Here is a 22,600-nt window from a genome sequence, read left to right on the forward strand (position 1 = left end):
TAATAAAGAGATGATGAGGTGGGATGAGAGACAGAGTGTAGGTGTGTGCTGGTGCGTGTTAGCTTTGTTCCAAATCCCTGCTGCAGTATTTATAAAGGTCAGTGAGTTTTGGTGGTATAAAGTCTTGCTGCGGAGGCGCACACACACATGTACAGACACAAGGTTGATGTCCGTGGAAAGAGTGGTTTTTCCAATTCTGTGCCTGACCAAGCTGCACAGGATTTCCAACCATTACCGCTTGCTCTTACAGATGAGCTCCCTCACTTCACAGTGCATAAAGACTCGGATCACTCCCACCAACAACAACATTTTCTATTGAAAATCTGTCGGCCATATCCTCCCACAAAAATGAGACACATGGATTTTGTTTCAGGCGGTGGGCACTGGACAGAAATTGTGTGGATTGTGTCCCTGTTTTACAGACAGTTTTGTTTGGTTTCCTTGGCAACAGATATAAACTGGATGCTGGAACATCATACTTCAGAGCAGCAGTGACAGTGGTATTGTTTACAGATCAGATGTGGATTAGAGATGCCATTTTGCGTGTGTCTACTGATGTTAAAAAAACATTCATATCACCTACTACATGACTCGTCCAAATACACACAGCAATAACTATAAAGTGAAAAAGAGAAAAGCTGAATAACAAATAAACTTTGACTTATTACCCTGTTTTGAGTGTACTAAACATTTATATGCTTTGTTAAATCTAATAGTCATAATAATAATTGTTTCTCATATTTTCATATATGAGATTTCTTTCCAGCAATTTTATTTATAGTGTGCCTCATATCTCAGACTGATAATATATCAGCATTACAGTAAATATATCCCATGCCTGACATTGATGAGCAGAATCCAAACCCCGCTGCAGGCCTCTAAAACAAATACACACATCCACACACAGCACTAGCTCACCAGACCCTATGGACAGAAAAGCCGTCCACTGTGGCGCGCACGCAAGAGGGTTAAGGTCATGTTTAGTTGGTTAGCTTTTGATCTAAACCATGCTCTGATGGCCATGTGTGGAAAACCACAGGACCAACATGTGACTAGCAAAGTCAGGAGAGGTGAGACAAGAAACACCAAAAGTAACTTTAAAGCACATTTCAAAATCAAATACCATCTTTTAATTAAAAGCTCTCTCTCTGACACACATACACACACACACACACACACACACACACACACACACACACACACACACACACACACACACACACACACACACACACACACACACACACACACACACACACACACACACACACACACACACACACACACACACACACACACACACACACACACACACACACACACATTAAGGCATTAAGCACTCCATACCAAATCCTCCCTGACACAAAGTCTTCTGAAACCCCTGCAAAGACACTCTCCTAACCCCTTGTCCAATCCCTCTGGATGACACGGTTGGCGGGACAACTCACACCCTAATACCCCATAATAACCACAAATCAACGTCACGGCAAGTGCTGACAAGACAGACAGACAGGGAAAGGAGAAAAAAAGAGAGAGAAAGGTTGAAAGAACCATGGTGACAGGAAAAATAATCACCACAGGTTTGTCCTTTTCGGATATAGTGTTGTTGCTAACCTTGGAACTTGGGGTTTTGGATGGCTAAATCCCTTTGGGGAGCTGAGGGCAGCTATGATGAAGCCATGTTGGCGCCAGCCATTCTATCCTAGATTTCAACTTATGTCAGATAAAGGGATTTAGTACGAGGTACCACAACATATATTCTTGTAATATCACAAGGGTCTGTTTAAATCCAAAAAGGTGTCACTTTGGACAATAGTTTAAGGAAACTGCAAAAAGAAAGTGGTTAACTATAAAACTGCATGTCGGGTTATGTTTCCAATTAATATTGAATTATTCGATTCATAATGAAAGTGATGGTGTATCACTCTATGCAGTTTATTTCGTCTTTTACCTTTGTTCAGCTATTCTTTTTTGGTTTTTTGGCCTATATGCATAGAATTTATGGTCGAGTGTAGTGGCCTAATTGACAACTAAAATGAGATGCCCGTGATTCTCTGTGTTCAGAGTGGTCAAATAATGCAGCTTTAAATTTAAAAAGCTATTGAAGAAAGGCAAGCGAATTGAGAAGAGTTAATGAAGAAGAAAAATAAATGAATGAAGACTTTCTTGCAAAATATTGCAGCCCCAAATTTAACTGCATCAGTATTAACATTCAACCACATCACTGGTGTTATACAGAGATCCTGCACATATACACACTCACACAAACACACGTAAAGCTGTCCTTTAGCCTCTAACTCACCCCATGTGGTCCAATTGTCCAGATGTTACACTTACATAACATTTACAGTTGGTCAGCAACAGAATTTGGGTCACTGAGAAACATGCATTCATTATAGATACTCAACATTAATCTACTTAAATCCATCCTCTTCGTATAAACAGATGCAACACACCAGCTAAACAATCCCATGTTTTAATTCACATACAAACCTCTTACTTCCTCCATCAAGCCTTTTTTAAATGAACTGTTATATCTGTCTTTATCTCACTTGAAACTAACCAGTGAACTATACTGAGTGCTGCCATCTCAGCACTCACATTCTCCTGAATTCTTCATTCATTATGTAGCACATTTTTCTAAGCTAATTTCCAATTAGTCAGAAAAAACACACTTTCCTTTCTCATTGTTTCTCCATCAGCTGCCTCCTTGTGCAGCACCTCCCAAGCTCTCTGTCTTCATACTTCATTTGCCTCATTATGCCCTCACTCTCACAGTCATATTTCTTTCAGCTTTTTCAAATGAAAGCTTCACAAACAAACAGAGAAATTAAGTTTAAAAAAAAATATGCACAGCAGGTCTGGCAGGTAAATGTGTATACCCATATGTGTATACGGATGTCAGCATTCAAGCTGGATGTATGATTGCACATTTCTCTGTGTGTGTTTGGTATTTTCACACTTGAACTCCCTCAAATAGTGCTGTTGCAGAGATGGTTGACAAGGCTACTCTGCAAAATGCTTTTTCAAGCCCCTGGCTAATGGCCTGCTGAAGACTTCTGATGATGAAAATGAGATCACTTCCACAAGGCAATACTTTTTGCTCTGTATGCAGTAACGGGCACGCTGTTAGTAAAGGGAGTAAGTGCGTATGATGAGTTTGGGCTACTATAAATACACACGCAAATGAGAATCACTCAATCTGGATGCACATGTGGCTTTCAGTGTGTGTATGTTGCTATAGACATGTTAGGAATCTACATAAATTACAAGATTACTAACCATATGTGTCTGTGGGTATACGTACATCTATTTATGTATAAGGGGATACCCAGCACACATGTGCACATGCATCTATTTTGTATGAATATACTTTGTGGGCATGTGTGTGTAGACAGGGGCAATCCAGTAATGCTGAATTTACAACTGTGCCTCTATGAAACAACCCACAGTGTTCTTTAGGAAAAATAACTCAGTGGTGTTATTTCAGACAGAAAAGGCCATACAAGGCTATATTTTTACCCTGCCACCTAGTAAAACGATCGCAAAAGATAGCACAAAAGAAAACTGCAAATCCCATTTCATATTTTTAGACAAGCCACAACAAATTCAGTCCACTCTGTTAAATCTAGTGGACTTCCAGGACAATGTAGCCTACTGTGAGATATTCAAATTAAGAAATGCACGCAGCGCAAGCCTCAACATTTAAAATTCATGTTAGCTGACACATGTAGTCTATATGCATAAAGAATTTTGGTGAAGCCTAAGCGTGCTGGTTTGTCCCATTTGAGTACATTTGCTACAAATGCAGTGCGACCTCATTCTCGCTTAACTGTCGTGTGTTTCCTGACTGTGCAGACTATAAGAGAATTTTCCTATGACATAGTATTTCACAGTGGGTCATTTCATCTGTAAACCTTGGAGCAGAAGGTCATGGCTTGTCTCTTTCAGAGCGGTTCATCTGTGTGCTAAGGATGACCAGGTAAGGCAGCTGTCCTGATAAGGCTGGCTGTTTCCTATAAGATATGCTTTGCTCTGTTTCACATAGTCAGACAGTCTCCTCTTAGAATGTATTGCATGTAACCTGAATGTAGGCAACATGAATTTGGTTAGGTAAGCATTGTTTCTTGTTTAGGATTCAATGCCCGATAAAATCCTCACACACGTATAGATGAGTAAAGAATATATTTATTTGGTCACGTAATAAATATTGTGAGGCTAGTGAAGGGTTAAATATTCCCTGCCAGGATATACCCTTCAGAATTGAATGGATTTATACAGTGTCTTCACTTGTACTGCTTTCATCTATTCTCCTCAATTGAGCTTCAATAAATGCTTTTGAACAAGATATCCAGGTGTCCTGAACCTTCTTCAGTTACGTGTTAACCAGTGCTCAAAGTTTTCATTCACACAGACTTGGTTGCTCTTACTTCATATCTAAAAATACCCTTTCTTTATGCAAACCGGGACTCACCGGGCAGGCTTGTTGACACATTGACCTGGGTGTAGAACCTCTTGTTAGGCAGCAGCTCTGACACTCCGTTCAAAGCTTCGACGGTGAAAGTGTAGTTGGTGTTGGGAAGAAGGTTGACCACTGTCACAGTTCTCTCTGTCAGGCCGACCTGCTGAGGCACGAAGCCAACGCTTGCCCCGCACGGCTCACACTGCCTCCCAACACACCGCCGGCATCCAACGCTGTAGGTCAGATCCGCTCTGCCTCCTGTGTCGGATGGTGCAGCCCACTCCAAGATCAGCGTGGACTGCTTCAGGGTGTAGACCAAGTCTCTAGGTGGGGAGGGGGGACCTAGAAGAGATAAGATATTGTTTTTGTTTATTGTTATAAATCTAAAGAATGTATTAGTCTCTTTTTGAAAACAAACAAAAGACAAGACAAAGAGAAAGCGCAAGAGGGTTCTAGACAAACACATATTCAGCAGTTGTTATGCAGCAATTTAAATTAACAAAGGAGCTTGTGTCACTGTATAGAAACGTAGCAAAATACAGCATAACCACGCTTCAAATTAATTGCTACCAAAATCTGACTGTGCTTCTGGATATAGAAAACCATATGTGTTACACAAATTGAAAAGGATTATAGTTTTAAGGTTGAAGATTCAGGCTTGTTAGAGGATTTTACTGATTGTATTAGTGGAAAGTACAGCTAATCAAAAAAAAAGAAAGAAAAACTCTCAAGTAGAAGTTTAGCAAAGCATTTTTAACTCCCAAACGTTCTACTGAAAAACTACTTCCTCTTGTAAACTTACTATAATGCTTGTAGTTTACACAAAGCTGTATATTGATAGAATAAGCAATATTTTTGACTGCATCATTTAGTAGTTATCTGTGTAGCTTTAAGAGACTGCAATCATACAGGGCGTCCACAAAGTCAATTAAAAAAATTCATTACAAAAACAATTGATGAGATATGTTAATCAGATTTGTTCTATGTACTCAGTGGTTATCAAAGTTTTTAATCACATTGCATTTGTGTATCGTGTATCAAACAAAGATACGGGACATCAACGACCTGAAGCAAAAGATCACTGATGCCATTGCCACCATTGATGAGGCTCTGCTACAGCGAACATGGCAAGAAATCGAGTACTGTCATGATGTGCTTCGTGCAACTAATGGTGCCCATATTGAGGTGTATTAAATTATTACATTTCCACAGATTTGTCTATTCATTTGCTTTTGTAATAAATGTGTTAAATTGTAAAAAGACTTTATGGATACCCTGTATATCAAACTGCTGATGCTTGATATTTGTTATGTCACTAATGGACTACGTGCACTGGGTACTATGGTGTGATTGCATAGGTTCAGTTGCACATCATGCTATGATAATACTGTTTTTTTCAGGATTTGGTGTTAAGAAACAATTGTGTTGACGAAATCCATTTGACCCTAATGGCAATATGCAACTCAAAATGTGGAGTTGTTCTCTATTATATATTAGTATAAGTTTCATTAGTGATGTGTACATTTGGAAGTGGGAATATACAAAATATTTTCTGGTTTGAGACACAGAGGGGATTACAGAGAGAGCATTAAAACACTTGGGAGTAAGACTAGGGCTAAAAGCAATGGCTGGATACATTTAAAATATCTGGTGTGTGTCTCTGTTTTAATGACAAATAAAATACTCTTACCAGCTTGTGGATTTGTTTTACTTACAAAAAAAAGTATGTTGCCTGTTATTTGAACATATGTGTACAAGGATTACAAGTTTATCAATTATACATATATATATGTCAATAGTGCTGTTTGGAGCAAACCCTCCACTTACCATCAGCATATAAAGGTATGTCACCAGGGAGGAGGGCATGATTTGGGCAGAGGCATTGCAAGAGTCTGAGTTGTTACTGTAAGGCTGTTTTCAAAATTCGGGGTGAAACTCTGAGGTAAACCACTTGATAATTATGATGTGTCTCTGGATGATTTTTTTAGCAATTTATTGTGATTAGTGTCAATTTCTCAAAGCCAAAGAAATGGAGGAAAACTACATCCTGTCCCAGTCTTCAAATCACAATCTGATGTTGTCACAGTTCTTTGAATGTAACAAAAAAAAAGAAGCTGAAATAAAACATGTAGTCCAGGGCTGTTTAACATATCCGGCCAGAGGAGGTTATCTCATCACTAAGTCAGTGTCCTGACTGACCCCTGCCTTTTCCTGCAGGTCCTTGCACACAGAAGCTGAATAGAGCTGAGGTCCATTAAAGGTCATGAATTTTATATGTGTCCTGTATGTGTGTGTATGTGCTGTGTAATGAATAAGTGAAGGTGTGCTGCCCAGTGCGTGCTGTCAAACACGTCACACACCACAGCTGTGTCCTGATCCCAAACACACGTGGTGAACAGAATTACATAAGCCAACAGAGCACAGCACATACACACAATTTATAGACACAGCTGGGCCTTTAGTCATCTTGTCTTTTGTGCTTTATTGGCATGTACTCCCTCCTTTTCTTCAATTTCCCTTTTCTCTCTTCAAATCTGAGTGCCTCTCATCGAAACTTCAGCCTATTTTCCCCATCGTCTGCCCTCTTTTCGACTCTCCTACCCCCGTATACTTTTCCCCTCCATCCATCCAAATGACTCTTTGACTACATCTCAATTGCTGCTTCAACAACTCTAACTGAATTGTAACAAAACCAAATGTGCTTTTGATGTTGTTTTTACACAATTGCCATTAAAACATTTGGAGTCTGCATTTATGTAACATTGAATTCCATGACCCCAAATATGAATGAGTTGCTATTAACATGCACATTTTTTTCTTAGAAAAAAAGAAGCAGGGGTAATCAAATAATAATGTGTAATGTCAGAGGCATCGCTCGTAGCGATGAACCTACAGTACAGATAATTATCAGCAATCTGCAGCTCCCCTTTACAGAGCTTTATGCTGAGTTTCAGCTCATTATTTAGCTTTCTGGCTACAACTTTTCTGTTTTGGTTCACTCTCATAGTGTTGTTTTAAGCCACAGCAGGCAGCTGTTTTCACAGAGAATCCTCTAAAAACCCACTGACACAACCTGCTCAGCACCAAACAGCAAACAGACATAGTTAGCGGCTAATTGGTGAACAGTAGAGTATTTAGCAGCTAAAGAGCCAGTTATTTCCCTCTGGAGTTGATAGAGACAAAAAACAGAGCTAAAGTTGAATATTGGACTTATGTTTATCAGGCAGCAGTTTTCTAACAAGTTTGCCATATCAACTAGACATAAAGACTATGACATGTCAGTGTTGTGTTCACAATAAGTGCACCCAAGTGGCCACAAGAAAGAAACCAACAGTTAATGCAGGTTTAATGATGTTTCAGGAGGATTTTTTTTTTTTTAAACAATGAAGATACATTAAATTAATGGTTCATCAAGATAACATGAGGATAAATATGTTGGTGGGGACAAGATAAGGAATTTAGCTAATATGTTGACTAATGGCATAGTAACCTCCCTACAGCCCCTGCTCTCTCCTATGATAATGCATGGCTTAGTTTAGTTTTAATCCAAAACATACTCTTGATGTTGTTTTTACACTTTTGCATTTAAAACCTATGAAGAGTAAATGCATTTCCCTGAGCCAGAAGCTAAAGCTTTTCTACTGCAATTTTATCCTTCCTCCTGGAATTCATGGGCCCCCGCTGTTTTCAAAAATCCATTTGCAGGGACATATAGTATACACTGGCAAACATTATGCATCAGTTTAAAGACTTTTTTTCCCTAACAATTATTATGCTACAATCATTGCCATTGCAGTCCTGTCAGCAGTAGTTCCACTCAATATTCAACAGAGACATCTGCTTTCACTCAAAGTTTACTGTGCCTCTTCACAGTCCCCAGGAAATATGCAACTGCACTGAGGTGGAAAATGTGTAAATAGTTGCCATTATTCTTCTTCTTCTTTTGGTTGTTCCCATTAGGGGTCACCAAAGTGGATCATCTGTTTCCATTTCTTCCTGTCCTCTGCATCTTCCTCTGTCGTGCCAACCACCTGCATGTCTTCCCTCCTTTCCATAAACCTCCTCTTTGGCATTCCTCTTTTTCTCTTGCCTGACAGCTCCATCTTAAACATCCTTCTCCCAATATAACCAGCATCTCTCCTTCACACATCTAAACCATCTCAATTTTGGTTCTCTCGCTTTGTTTCCAAACTGTCAAACCTGAGCTGTCCCTGTAATATATTCATTCCTAATCCTGTCCAACCTCGTCCCTCCCAACGAATATCTTAGCGTCTTCAACTCTGCCACCTCCAGCTCTGTCTCCTGTCTTTCCATCAGTGCCACCGCCTCCAAACCATGCAAAATGGCTGGTTTTGCTACCCTCTTTTAAACCTTTCCCTTTCACTATTGCTGGTACCCTTCTGTCACAGATCATCCCTGACACTCTTCTCCACCCACTCCACTCTGCCTGCACTCTCTACTTCACTTATCTTATGTAGTCTCCATTACTTGAACAGTTGTAATCAAATTCATCCACCTCTACTTCTTACATCCCCACCATCCTGCTGTCCTTCCTCCCATTCCATCTCGTTTCCACTGACCTTTATTCTTCTTCTCTACAGTGCATACCTCCACCTCTCTAGACTCTCCTGAACCAGCTCCCTACACTCACTACAGATCACAATGTTAATCAGAGCCATTTCCATCCTTTTCACAAAATCCACAATCACCTGCCCTTCCACCTTCCTCTCCTGCCCGTCACCTACTCATCACCTCTGTTCCTATTTGCATTTATCTGTTTCATCTCACACCCAACTTGTGGGGCACATGTGGTGACATTCATCAACAGCTTTCCAGCTTCCTACTCATCACTCTGTCCGACACTCTCTTCATCTCGTAACACACTTTACCCTTTTTTCGGGATTATCCCTACCCAATTTCACCTCACATCCACACCATGGTAGAACAGTTTGAACCCACCTACAATGCTCCTAGCCTTACTCCTCTTCCACTTTGTCTCTTGCACGCACAGTATATCTACCATATGTCTATCTATCATATCAGCCAGCTCTCTCCCTTCACCATCCATAGTGCTGACATTCAAAGTTCTAACTCTCACCCCCACACTCCTACATTTCCTCCTCTCCCGCTGCCTCCTGACATGCCTTTCACCTCTCTTTCCCTTCTTTGCCACACAGTAGCGTGGTTGACACTGGCACCATGCTGGTCAAAAGTACTGGTGGCGGCCGTCGGTAACCCAGGCTTCGACTGATCCAGTATGGAAATCTGATTTATGATCTGCATATAGTTGCCATTTACAGTGTTAATTAGTCATGTCTGGAAGTATTGTCAGATTTTTTTTAAATATAGCAGTGTGCTCTTTTGCCCGCTTCAAAAGGATTCTTAAAAACAATTAAGAGTCTATTATTTCAAAGAGACAGTAATAGCTTCTGACTCTGGTAAACACATTAAAGTTTAGACACTTCACAGGCATTAATAAAAGGTAAAAGAATACAATTACACTGCTAATATATCATTTAATTGCTCAGATAATAAGGTATTCACATAGCACCTTGTTCATCTTGCTAAATCTCCCTTTTTCTTTTATACTCAAAATTCTAGATTCATCAACCTCCTCAGATGTTCCTCGTGTGGTGGATTACCCGAATCTGGGGATGATCATAATTACGGAATCAATAGTATAATTAATGTGGTCATTAGGCTGCTATAAATGTTATCACACAGGGATCACAGAGCTCAGCGATCAATATTGTAATTAAACCCCTCCATAGTAGTTACCATAAAATCTAGTATGACCACACACTTACACATATGTGCACACAAGTGGATGTGGATGTATACAAACAAACACACACCCAGACCTAGTGACCCTATGGTTTTACTATGCTGAGTACTACGGGATATAGAGCCCATTATTCCTCCATCTAATTACTAAGCTATATCAATAGGCTGTTCTCGATGCAGAAATCAATAGGGCTACGCTGTATGGTCTTTGTCTTATTGGCTTTGTACTGCATCTCTATTGGAGAGGAATGGTATTCGGTATGGGAGAACGGGTGAGCAAGAGTGAAAAAAAGGCAAGAGGTGAGGGATGAAAGGATAATGCGTGGACAGTGGGGATGAGATTATAGAGTGGTATGTGTGCCTGTCGCTTTAGGACAGAGGGATGAGATTTCAGTTGGACGGAAGGATGACGGATGGGGTGATAACATGCCTGGATGAAATGGATGAAAGGACAGAGAGAGGGGAAAATGTGAAGAGGCACTGGGTAGAAAGAAGAGCGATGAGTGTCCGAGTTAAGAGGACAGACAGATAGAAAGGAGGGAAGGGTGTGTCCAGGGGTCAAAAAAGGAGGAATGGAGGGGGGCTGGAAAAAGATGGGGTGGTCCGTTGAAGGGTTGGATAATGGATGAATGGCAGAAAATGGACACATAATGTAGTATGGAGAGAATATACAAGATGGAGAAAATGGGGTGATGGGCTTTTTGGACGAAAAATGTGGACCTAATGTTAGAGGAGATGGAGGGAGGGATGAAGGATAGATGGGTGATAAAAGGATAAAGGTTAAGAGGCAGAGAAAATGGCTTTGGTGGATGGATACATAATGTGTGTATACCATTAGGCGAAATAGAGGGGGGGTGTAAGCACAGGTTGCGAGGGGTTACAGTTATTGGAAAGTCCACCCAAAAACATAAAATAATGCGGACGATACTGAAGATATTTCATTCATGTCGAGTGTCAAATGCATGAATTTTGTCAAACCATGACTGGAGTTCATCTGATATCCTTAACACAAATCATAATGCACAACAGATGTATGTTCTGTGTTTACTGATGTTATCACAGGGAAATGCTGTAAGAAAAAATTTATAACCTTTGACTTTTTGTGTCAAACTGTAAAAAAAAAAGAGTAATATTGCATAATTTATTTGTGGGTCACATTAATGGTCAGCAATTTACCAAACCAACTAGGATGATTAAAACAAACCCCTTCTATGTATTTTGGGTGTTTTATTTTCTTGTTAAACTTGAAAAGAATTCAATACCAAAAGAGGTACGGAAGGTGAAGGAGGGTTGAAGGTTAGCTAGATGAGACATGGAAATGAATGATGAGGAGAAGCTGGAGATGGGAGAATGAGGATAGATGAAGTGACAGAAGCTGGGGAGGAGGGTGCAGGTCAGACCGAAGGGGGTGATGAGATGAGAAAAGGGAGGTGAACAAAAGGATACAGAGTGAAGGACAGGTAAACCACAGGGGCAAAATGATTCCTGAGGATAAAGAGGCACAGCGGATATTCTGTATAATAGGCTGAATGAGATGGGTAAGATAATGATTGGCTTGCAAACATGAAATTGCTCGCTTAATGCAAAAATGTCTAGATGAAAACAATACATTGCATGAATGATACCATGTGATATGAGAAAGAGAAAATGCCAGTACGTAAATGGAAAAGGGAGGTGAAGGGTGTAATTTGAGAGGACACACAAACACAAAATGTAGAAATATATCATCTTCTTACGTGTGCATGGGGCTGAGGGTGTGTCCAGGGGGGTTCTGAAGTGATCTTCTTCACACAAACACACCACAGATCCTTCCTCCTCTGCGACACTGTTGGCTGGGCAGGGAAAACACTCCTGCTGCCTGGAGGACATCTTGTATGATCCAGAGGGACATGCTGGAAAAGTGCACACACACACACACACACACACAAATACAGCATATCAGATATGTCCAAGAAATGTGATTTAACAGTTCTTGCTTGATTTATCTTGACAGGTGAAGACTTATATTTTTAGAAGATGCACAAAAAATGAACATTAATCGCACTGGTACATGAGGGTAATTTAATACCGTGGTATATCCCTATAGACAGGCTAATAAAACATCTTAAACTCTTCAAAATAAATAATTTAAAGCCATTTTATATCACTTAAACATTTCCACATCTTTGCACAGAAACTCCACAAGTCCACTAAGCACAGCAGTATTTTAAGCCTTGGGAAAAAAAGCTTTAATCTCCCTTTCACTTCATGAGAGAGAAAATTAAGAATGAATGGAGAAAAAATAGAAAGCAAGTGAATCCACAGGGAAGTACAGACAAGATAAAAGATAGGATTAGGGGAAAAATGTAGAGGAGACTTTGGCTAAATCCATCTAACAAACACAATTCTCACATTACGTGTGATCAGTGGCCTTGGCAAATGGCATCAAAGGCTGATACTGGATTGAACCAGCTAGGCAAATGAAAAAACATGCCAAGGAAATGTGCAGACACGTAACTGCAAAACCCAAAACTTAATTATGTGGTTGTTTTCCCCCCATTCCCCTACCACATTTCATGTATCTCCCCCTACATTCAAAAGTGATACCCAACTTACTGCACATGAGAGAGCGACTACAAAAAGGTGAGAATGTGGGCGAGGGTGATAAGCACTCATGACCTTACAAGCGCAGCACACAAAAATACACACCATGTAACAGAAGCTTATCAAGACACGCGTGACAAGACGCCGTGCATAAACACACTCAGAAACACACACAGAATAAAAAGGGTTATTTTACACTCTCCCACTATGCAGTTTCATTTTCCACTTGCCGTGCCTTTGTAGCAGGTGATAATGGGTGTGAAATCAGCCAGCCAGCTACTGCTCGATACTCTGATCTCCTCTCTTCTGAGACTATATTCTAAACAGTGGGTCTACATTAGCAGCTCTCTTTCTGCGTGTTCTCTCTCTCCTCTCTCATTACATTTGTCTTTCTTATCCTTTTGCTACTCTTCATGAGTTTCTTTCTCTCTTTAAATTCTACCTCTATCCCCTTTCTCCCTTCTCCCATAAAAACATATAACCTCCTACAAGCCTTCTTCTCCAGGTCAGAGTAGCTTGATATTCAAACTAAATGGCCATTTTGTTACCCCTTCATTCATCAGTGATGCCTTCTTATTAGGAGATGTCCTTTAACTGATGACCTGGGGTAATTGACATTTCCAGTCAACAATGAGGTTTAATTAGCCCAAGTACAGTAAGCACAACTTAAGCCCATTTACTAATGTTGTCCCAGAAATCCAGATTCTATTGCCTGACACACTGCTACAGGTTAAATACTGTATTAGTATTAGCTACTGTTAGTTGAGCTAACATCCCTCCATCTGGGTGATCTTTTTAACTGTGTTCTAGTGTTTTTGAGCAAGGAACAAGCATTTAATGAAAGGTTTGAAAACATGAGTAAAAATTGTTTAGTTGGTAGGGATTGTTGGCTATATTGTTAGCCATCCTGCATAGCCATGATTCTTTCAGTAGCCTGAATCTGCTAGCTTAATATATCAAGAAGTTGTTAAATTGATATTCCATGGTTTGCATTCTATGGATAGGGGTGGTTTAATATATCCCCCCAAGCACAATAAATGAAGGGAGCCTCTTTTACTTGTCCACTCTTACAAAACACACATGCGCACAAAAAGCCTGCCATCACACATCGATTAGCGGGGCCCATCAGCCTCTCGTGGTTCAGACCAGAGTGCGTGTGCCTGTGTACATGTGTGTACGCCTGTGAATTGTGTATCTGATGCTGTAAGAAGCTTGTAATCGACTTTTTAATGTCTGTCATTACACAGAGACAAGCCTCTTGCCTTCAGCTCACAGCACAGCCAAGCATAGGGACAGAACAGACACGCACGCGCACACACACACACCCTGTCAAGCAGCACTGGAGTAGACTCCCTTTGTTCATGACTGTGCTGCCACTATCCGTCCCTCACCAAGCCAAGAACATCAAGTGTGAATAGCACACGTATCAAGGCAAAACTATGCATAGATCTATGAGAATAGAAATGGGTTTTGCACATAGGCGGTGCTAATAAGAGGCTAGGGGAGGCTGAGCCTCCCTAAAATGATCATGGAAATATTATGCTGAAGCTTTTGGTGAATTTCTTGGCTTGCCGATTGTTATTTGGATGCAGTAGCTAACAGGATATTTTGATGAGAAAGAGCAAGCAAGTGAGAGAGTCAGCTGAGACAAGAAGTGGGAAAGACAGAAGTTTCTAGTTACTGATTATAATGACCAACGCAAGCCGCGCTCTGACCGTTCCCTGAGTTTGTTTTGCATGTCTGCGTTTTATTCAGATGAGGCAGTGCAAAGTGAGTTGTTGTAGTTGCTTTGCTGAGAATAGATGTCTCACAACTATGTCTGTTTCTGAAGCAACATCACTCTACTGGCACTTCAGTGATTTTACTCACTTCCTTCAGCAATGAATTTGCAACCTCTATACACTTCAGACTGGTCAGTCAGAACTCAGCATTGTGCCTGTAAGCAGTAGACATCGGATTACCGGAGCTCTTTATTCCTGTGGGTCAAGAAACTCCTTTCCTCCTTGACGTTTTTCAGCAGTTTATATTTTATTCATGAATTGCTACTAATACTGCATCACATTGTGTAATATGATGGGACAACATGAAATAGAGTAGAATTAAGGCTGAAAAAGCTGAGATCAATGGGACTATATAAACAGCTTCATCAAAGTATTTTTTAAAATTATTTATTTCTTTAATTAATTGTTAAACAATAATTGTTGCATGTTCACATGGTTGGTGCCCCACCCCCACCCTTTTTAGCCTTTCCAAGCATGATAGTCTGGTGCTGGCTATGGTTTTGCATTTTCTATCTATCATGCTTAAAAGCTGGCTAGCCATAGTCGAGGCTGGCAGCAATTCTGACTTATCTTTTTAATTCAGCATGGATACACATTTTGCCAGCCCACCTTGGAAATGTGTGTCAAATGATAGGGGTGTATCAAGACAATATGTGCAGCTCAGATAACAAAAGGAGCTGGCTTTGCGCGTTGCCCGTCATTCTCCACAGCAAGAGATCATTCGAAGGGCCGCCAGCAGCCAATGCCATGCAAGGTCACGTCAGTCAAAATAGGCCAGTAGCCATCTGCCAATGGGAGAATGTGGAATCTCAACAAAATCATCCAACAGTGGGAGGAAAAAAAGAAAAAAGATGCCACTCATGAAGAAGACCACTCCAATCATTAAAAGGCATGTTTTTTTCATCTCATATTTGCCTTTTCACTGCCAAGGTATACGAGTTAAACTGGGAACGAGAGCTTCAGGGAGAGAAAGGGAGAGGGGGTGGTTAGAGAAATAGAGAGACAGAAGGAGAGATCTGCCAGGACAGCTGGCAAACCAACTGATCAATTTGTCCTATGTGTCGACTGGGAGCCTCGATTAAATGGAACATTGCAGCACATGTACGCACACACACACACACACACACACACACACACACACACACACACACAAACATATATACAGATATATTTCTTCAAGGTGTAATAATATAGATATGCAGCAACATGCCAAGTCATATAGGGATGAAGATCGGGGGGGAATGAGGCAGGAGACCAACTGCTGTGAGAGATAGTTAAGAGAAACAGAGACACCAACAGACAGACAGATGGTGTGTGAGACAGAGAACGACGGTGGGCTACGTACTGTACAAAAGAAAAGACAATAAATTGGGAGGGAGAATGGACTCTTTCAGCTTGACAGATAGACAGAGTCAGAACGCATACAGATGAGAGACAGTGAAAGAAACAGCAGTAGGAGAGGCTAAGGTCATCTATAGAGGGAATTTATGCAACAGTGGCATTGCCCAGCATGTATACATGCTAAAAGCCTGAGGGACATATACTACAATGAGGAACACAATAGCAAAAATTGGTTTAAATCTACCCTATAATAATCAGATAAATGAAAGCAAACAACAACAAAAAATAAGTTTCACCATTTAATGAATCGAAAATTAAAAAGGTCCAAAAAAATCCACATTTCAATGAGCTCACAAATGACTTTAATAGACTTTTGTCTTTGAGGGATGATTCAATTTACAGTTTGCCCTTCTCTCTGATTTCCCCTTCCTTTCTCTTCTTTAACCTTAGAAACATGCACATTAATAAATTATGAAGCACTTAATACAATAAATGTGAGCAATGAATTGTTTCTATGCCTCCCTGACAGCACACATCAATTAATATTAATAGCATTAAAAGAGGTTCGCTTTAGACACTTGCACACATACAAACATCGTAACCTCCCACTGATATGCACACACTTGAGAATAAACATAAACACGCACACACCACAAACAGACACCAAATGACAGTCATTGTTTTAGTCAGCAATGATTGTCAGGGGATTTTTTTTTTCTTTTGGCAAAAAGGTTTACAAGGTGTGGAACAAAAAAGGAGAGGAAAATGGGTGATGGGATTAAGGAGAGATACAAGGGAGACAGGATGTGATTCCAGCAGGTGGAAATCAATAATTCAGGGTGCTTTAATTCAGATCAGTGCCCTCTGTGTGGCGGATGCTGATGCTAATTCTTTCAGCTCGTGGGTAGCTTTAATATCCACAAAATCTCTCATTACCATCAAACACTTCTGAAGGACTCTTACACACACACACACACACACACACACACACACACACACACACACACACACACACACACACACACACACACACACACACACACACACACACACACACACACACACACACACACACACACACACACACACACACACACACACACACACACAGACACACACACAGACACACACACACACACAGATTGTGTCCCCCCTTGCTAGAAAGGTAGGCAATTTGGAGCAAGATGACTGATTGATAAATAGTATTTAAGGTTGGGTCAGGTTATAAAATTGTGAAATATGGAGGAGGTTATGGTGCCTAGGTGAGTCTGAATATGATCAGTTGAAATCAGATCTAAGTGGATGCATCAGTCCCCAAACATGTCTTACTAATTAGTGGCAATTCAGTTGGAGTGAATTGGTTATGGATCAAACTGAACAAAAACAAAAAGACATTTGAAGATATGAACCTCAGAGTATTTTAGACAAGCCTGAAGCTTAGGGAAATGTGCATGGAGGATTGCCAAGGTGAAGCAAAAAAAGCAAGGACAGTGGATGGAGAATGCTTCCCCTCCCACACAAACTGCTAACAGCACATACTGTATGTATACCATCGCATCCTGTAATCAAGCATACGTCAGAGACAAGTGATGGAAGAATGTTTGCTTTTAAGCAATGAATATGTCTTTTTTTCTGATATCTGATATAAAAGCTCAAAGATAAAATTTTCTTATGTACAAAAAAACTTTCACAGTTTGTTATTTTGAAACTTTTGTCGGTCAAAATGATGCATCTCCAATTAATGGTCTTATAGGTAAACTGTACCATTACATTTATTATCTTTTTTTCCCATATTCCATTCACTCCAAACACATTACAATTTTTCATTCAAATTCAAGTTCAAGTACATTCAAGTTCAAGTTCTCCACAAGGACGGATTCAAGTTCTCAATGCTAGTAAATGTGGTTGTTTCTTTTGTGCGAAAAGTTGCATTCTTCAATGAAAAATAAACAAATAAAACTAGAGAGGATAGATGAGTAAACCTTTACAGAGCCGTGTGCCTCTCTAATGACTTAAGTAGTGCATTATAAAGACTGTTGTAACCACACCATTTTCTTGAGAGAAACCAAACTGTATACAAGTGATATTTTGTGTGAATAAGGTGACCAAACATAAAATAATGCTGTCAGTTTCACTGGGTGTTAAGTATCATATCATCAATAATGATGCTTTGGTTTTCTAGTGCAACAGGCTGCCATTAAGTAAATGATGATAAAAGTAATTCTGTGACAATTTCCATGGTCTGCTTTTTGGAGACAACAATTTTCTCTTGTGTTACATGTAGAGTCATGACCTGTCTGCACGTCTAGCTGCTTTGAAGATACGACCAAGCCCTGAATTACAGCATAAATCCCTGTTATTAGCTCAAAGTAAAGGCCTCATTCAAGTCCACCCACTGACTAGCTGCTGCCTCACAGCGTAATCGGGGAGAAAGCTCTGAGCTGTGCCATTCAGGTCAGCGCTTTTGCTTTATCATTTTATTCTCTGTTCTGCCCTGGTTACCACAGACTGACATCACACAGAGAACACAGGAGGATAACTAGCGAACAATACTGCCAGGGGTATTAATGTCAGCTGTGCTGTGTACAAGCTTAACGCTGGAGACATGTCTAATTCTGCCAACAAAGACACACCGAATGTAGCACGTACGCATAGAAACGGAAGCACAACACAAGCACATACCCACAATTGCACACACATGCCCGAATGTAAACACCCACATATTCGTTCACTGGCTTTCTCGCACAGTCATAGACTTAGACACAGAACATTTAACATTAACAGAGCGGTTACATCACAAAACGGACAGAACAAAGAGCTGTCCTGTTACATCACAGCGTCGAGGAGCCAGGCCAGTACTGTTTGTATCACGTAGACAGTGCAGAAAGGAACAGACAGGCAACCGCTGACAAGATACAAACAACAAAATACACCTGAACCAGGAGAGGATCAAAACCAAAATGCACTCACACTCGACCAGATACAAAGACACACATCAAACACACAAAAGCATACAAAGGGTTGAAAACAAAACTGACGCCTTGCATTTTCCCATTACTAGGGATACACATATCTGATCTGCAGGTAAACCAACACGCATAAAGCTACTGCATATCCTTCACTACTCCCTTTATTTCTTTACAATGAATACATGTTCATGTGAAAGTAGCCTTGGACTTTTACTTGTAGGTAGGTCTGGAGTTTCATTTAAAATGCTTCACTAGCTTATTGTGCTATATATCACAACCCTTTGACTTTGTACTGAAGTTTACAGTATAATAAAATTCAAGAGGTTGTGATATGTAGCAAAACAAGCTCAGCAAAGCTCTGTAAAAGGAACCACATTCCAGTGCATGTGCAGTAGTGTCTGCCTTACACAGAAAAAATCTCAGGAGACTGAAAACATGATAGTTGTTATTAGATTTTGGAGCTGTTTTAAAGAAGCTACCATGAACAAACTCTTTGTAGCAAAGGAACATCCAGTGTGACATATTGACATGTTTTAATAGTTTTTGGACAACAATGGAGGTCTGCAGCACAGATACATATGATATATTAAGCCCTTGGTACACACACACACACACACACACACACGATACCTGCAAGTATGATTAATTAATTACTGGTTTGGCTGCACATTTGTTGACTATAAAAAAAACATTGTTGGTTGAGTTGGTTGATTAGCATGGCAGTTTTTTCCCCCCACATAAAGTTTCATAACACAGCATGTTGCATGATCTCATTTGGAATAGGATATTAAAATGGTTTGATACAACATATCACTCATGACTTATGCAAATATACATATGAAAATGAAGATGCATTTGTAAATATGTACAACAGACAGATGGACAGGATATGCATATCTGTATTTTATGAACACTCACTGACTCACTTGGCACAGGCGGTGACATTACACAAAGAGCGCCATACATAAGCACATGCGCACAGAAGTCAATCAGGGAGTGCTGACAGAGCCTCTTCTTCTTCTTTTCACATGTTTTCACTGTCACCTCCATTACCCATGTCACACTTACGTTTACCTTTCTCCCATCTCATCTTCTCAAATAGCTCTTGACTGCTATCAGCTCTGCTCCCTACCAAACGTTGCCCACCCGCCCCCCTGCCCGCCTGTCCCCCTGCCCTCACTCTATCATGTTTGCTCTCCGCCACCCTCCCTCCTCTTTTTTGTCCATTATTCGCTGTCCCTACTTTTTTTTTTTTTTCCCGGCTATCATTTTCTAAGGATTTATCAGGGGCTGTGGAACAAAAGAGTGAGAGGGAACAATTTCAGGATATTGTCGCCTTCTCCTCTCCCCTACTCATCTCACAGACACTCATATGCTCTCTAACATTTCAGGTATTTGGCTGTTGTTCTTATCCGCAGAGAGATGAAATAAGCGCACGTATTGTTTGGGAGATTGAAACTGTGACTGAGCTGAAGTGTATTCTTTCATTGTATGCCTCCAGTCATTAACCTGTTTTCTGTTGTCGTTAAACATATGGATTTCACAGACAATCACATACATTTATGTCTCTCTGAACATCCTCCACATTGAGATAATCCACAAGAAATGCTCAATGCTTTGATCATGACAAATGAGATTCCATTAACCCCCACTGTATTGCATTCAAGGCAGAAATCTGCAGGAAGGTATGTGCATGTACAGTATACTATGGATAAGTGGAAAAACATGTTTTGTGATTTGGGTAACCTGACATCACAGCATCATCAACTAATCTTCATCACCAGGTTAGACCTCAAGTTTTACACTGTGATTGGTTGAAATGTACAACTCAAGCCTTAAATGATGACTGTTACTTCATTGTGACTCTGACTAGGACCAGTCACTGTTTTACTATGATGTAATCACTTCTGGTTTTGTGTGGAATCCCTGTGGGACTAGTGGTTGCCCACCACATGATCACTGCATGCCTGGTTCTTTTCTGGCTCAGCTTAATTAGTTTACAAATGTCAAACCATATCTATTATGCTTTTCCTTATTTTCAGTCATACAATGGACACAAATATTTTTTGTATCTGCTGCACACACAGTGGAATCAAAATCGCTGCTCTGCTTTGCTAACATTATGGCATTTTTCCATTGTTTTTGGAGCAGTCACACTGTGCCATGACTTGAGAAGGGCTGGCACACTGTGAGTGTTTTTCCATTACACAGTGCTGCAAAGTAAAATAAGTTGTTTACCTGTTGGAGGTGTGCTGGTTATCTGCAACTCTTAATCAAACATCTCACTGTGGCTCTTCCTGCTTGTGCTATTCCTTCCTGCAGCCTCTGCATACATATTCGGGGCTATTTGATCAGCTGAACAAAGAGCTCCAAATATGTCCATATGTTGTTGTTTTGACTGGTTTTTAGCAATGCTAACAAAGCTAATTTGGTGAGGAACAGGTTGGATTTCCTGTTAATTCTTAACAATAAATGTCCCCGTTATTTAGTCATTTAAAAAACTTTTAATTCAAAGCAGGAAAGCAGGAAAGGTTAAATTTGCATGGGCAGTAACTTCCTGAAAACTGGCCAATCAGAATAGAGGAGGCTTATTGGGAGGATGGCCTTAAAGAGACAGGAGCTAAGACTGCCTTTTAAGAGATCGAACTGAGGGCTGCATAAACGGCAAGTATATATGGAGTTTCTTTTAACTGTGAATTGTGCCAAGCTAATCTGAGCATAATAGGTTGCATTTAATATTCAAAGGTTTTGTTTTCACATGCTGTTACACATGCTGTGTTCTCTTATTGTCTGAACACACAGTAAGAGTCTCACTGGCATCATCAAATTCTGGCCTCATGCTTCACAGCCTTATTTCAACATCATCCAGCCTCACCTCTAAAGTTAGACCGTGAATGTGGGATCACTGACATTGTCCAGTGGTCACTGTGCGTTTGTGTGTGTGTGCGTATCTGATGTTTTTGTTTCACCATGTATGTGATTGATGGCTTCCATTTAGTCCAACCACACAGCCATTTATTTATGTCCATGCCTGTCCTAGTAAAATGGCGAGCATGAAAGCACACCCCATGTGGACATGTGTGTGCAAAAATCAAACACGCTCAAAGGTTTTAGGTAGCCTGAAGCACACACACACAAAGTAACAAACAAACACACCTCTCAAAATACTCATGTAGGGTTTGCAGACACAAACCCACAGAACCTCTTGACTCCAGTACAAAGCAGCAGCACTGTCTAACAACCCATGAACACACTTGGAATGACTGACAAACCATGACTCCTCTGGCTGACTAAAAGAACACAGAAAAAGGACAAAAGAAAAGAGGTTTTTGAGAAAGATGGAGAGTAAAAATATAGTTTTTAACAAAAGTGGCGCCAATTGGCCCAGCCTTGAAAGAGGGTTTGCAGGCTCTGAACCTTCACATCCCACTGATACCCATTATCATCATAACTACCATCACATCCAGATGGACATTCCCCCACATGCAGTCATACTCCATACTGCACTTACACACAGTGCATGGAAACAGCTCGCAGCAGAAGACAGGTTCAAATAAGTTAATGTCAATGTCAGGGAAATATATTGTGATATATTGTGCGTGTGTGTGTATGTGTGCGTGTGCGTGCGTGTGTGTGTTTGTGTGTGTGTGTGTGTGTGTGTGTAATTGAGGGGTGCGTCC

The 22,600-nt window shown here is 40.4% G+C and overlaps 1 protein-coding gene across 7 annotated transcripts in view; it reads right to left on the reverse strand.

The window, feature by feature from the left end:
- LOC133996953 (ephrin type-A receptor 7-like) overlaps window positions 1-22,600 on the reverse strand; it is a 110,240-nt gene that overhangs the window by 41,296 nt on the left and 46,344 nt on the right. For all 7 annotated transcript variants that reach the window (XM_062436468.1, XM_062436469.1, XM_062436465.1 and 4 more), the window contains exons 2-3: window positions 11,983-12,138; window positions 4,475-4,804 (exon numbers count right to left, since the gene is read on the reverse strand). In XM_062436468.1, coding sequence (XP_062292452.1) covers window positions 4,475-4,804; window positions 11,983-12,138 — 486 coding nt within the window. The remainder of the gene's footprint in view (window positions 1-4,474; window positions 4,805-11,982; window positions 12,139-22,600) is intronic.

This window comes from Scomber scombrus, chromosome 16, assembly GCF_963691925.1.
Source record: "Scomber scombrus chromosome 16, fScoSco1.1, whole genome shotgun sequence".
Lineage (NCBI taxonomy): Eukaryota > Metazoa > Chordata > Actinopteri > Scombriformes > Scombridae > Scomber > Scomber scombrus.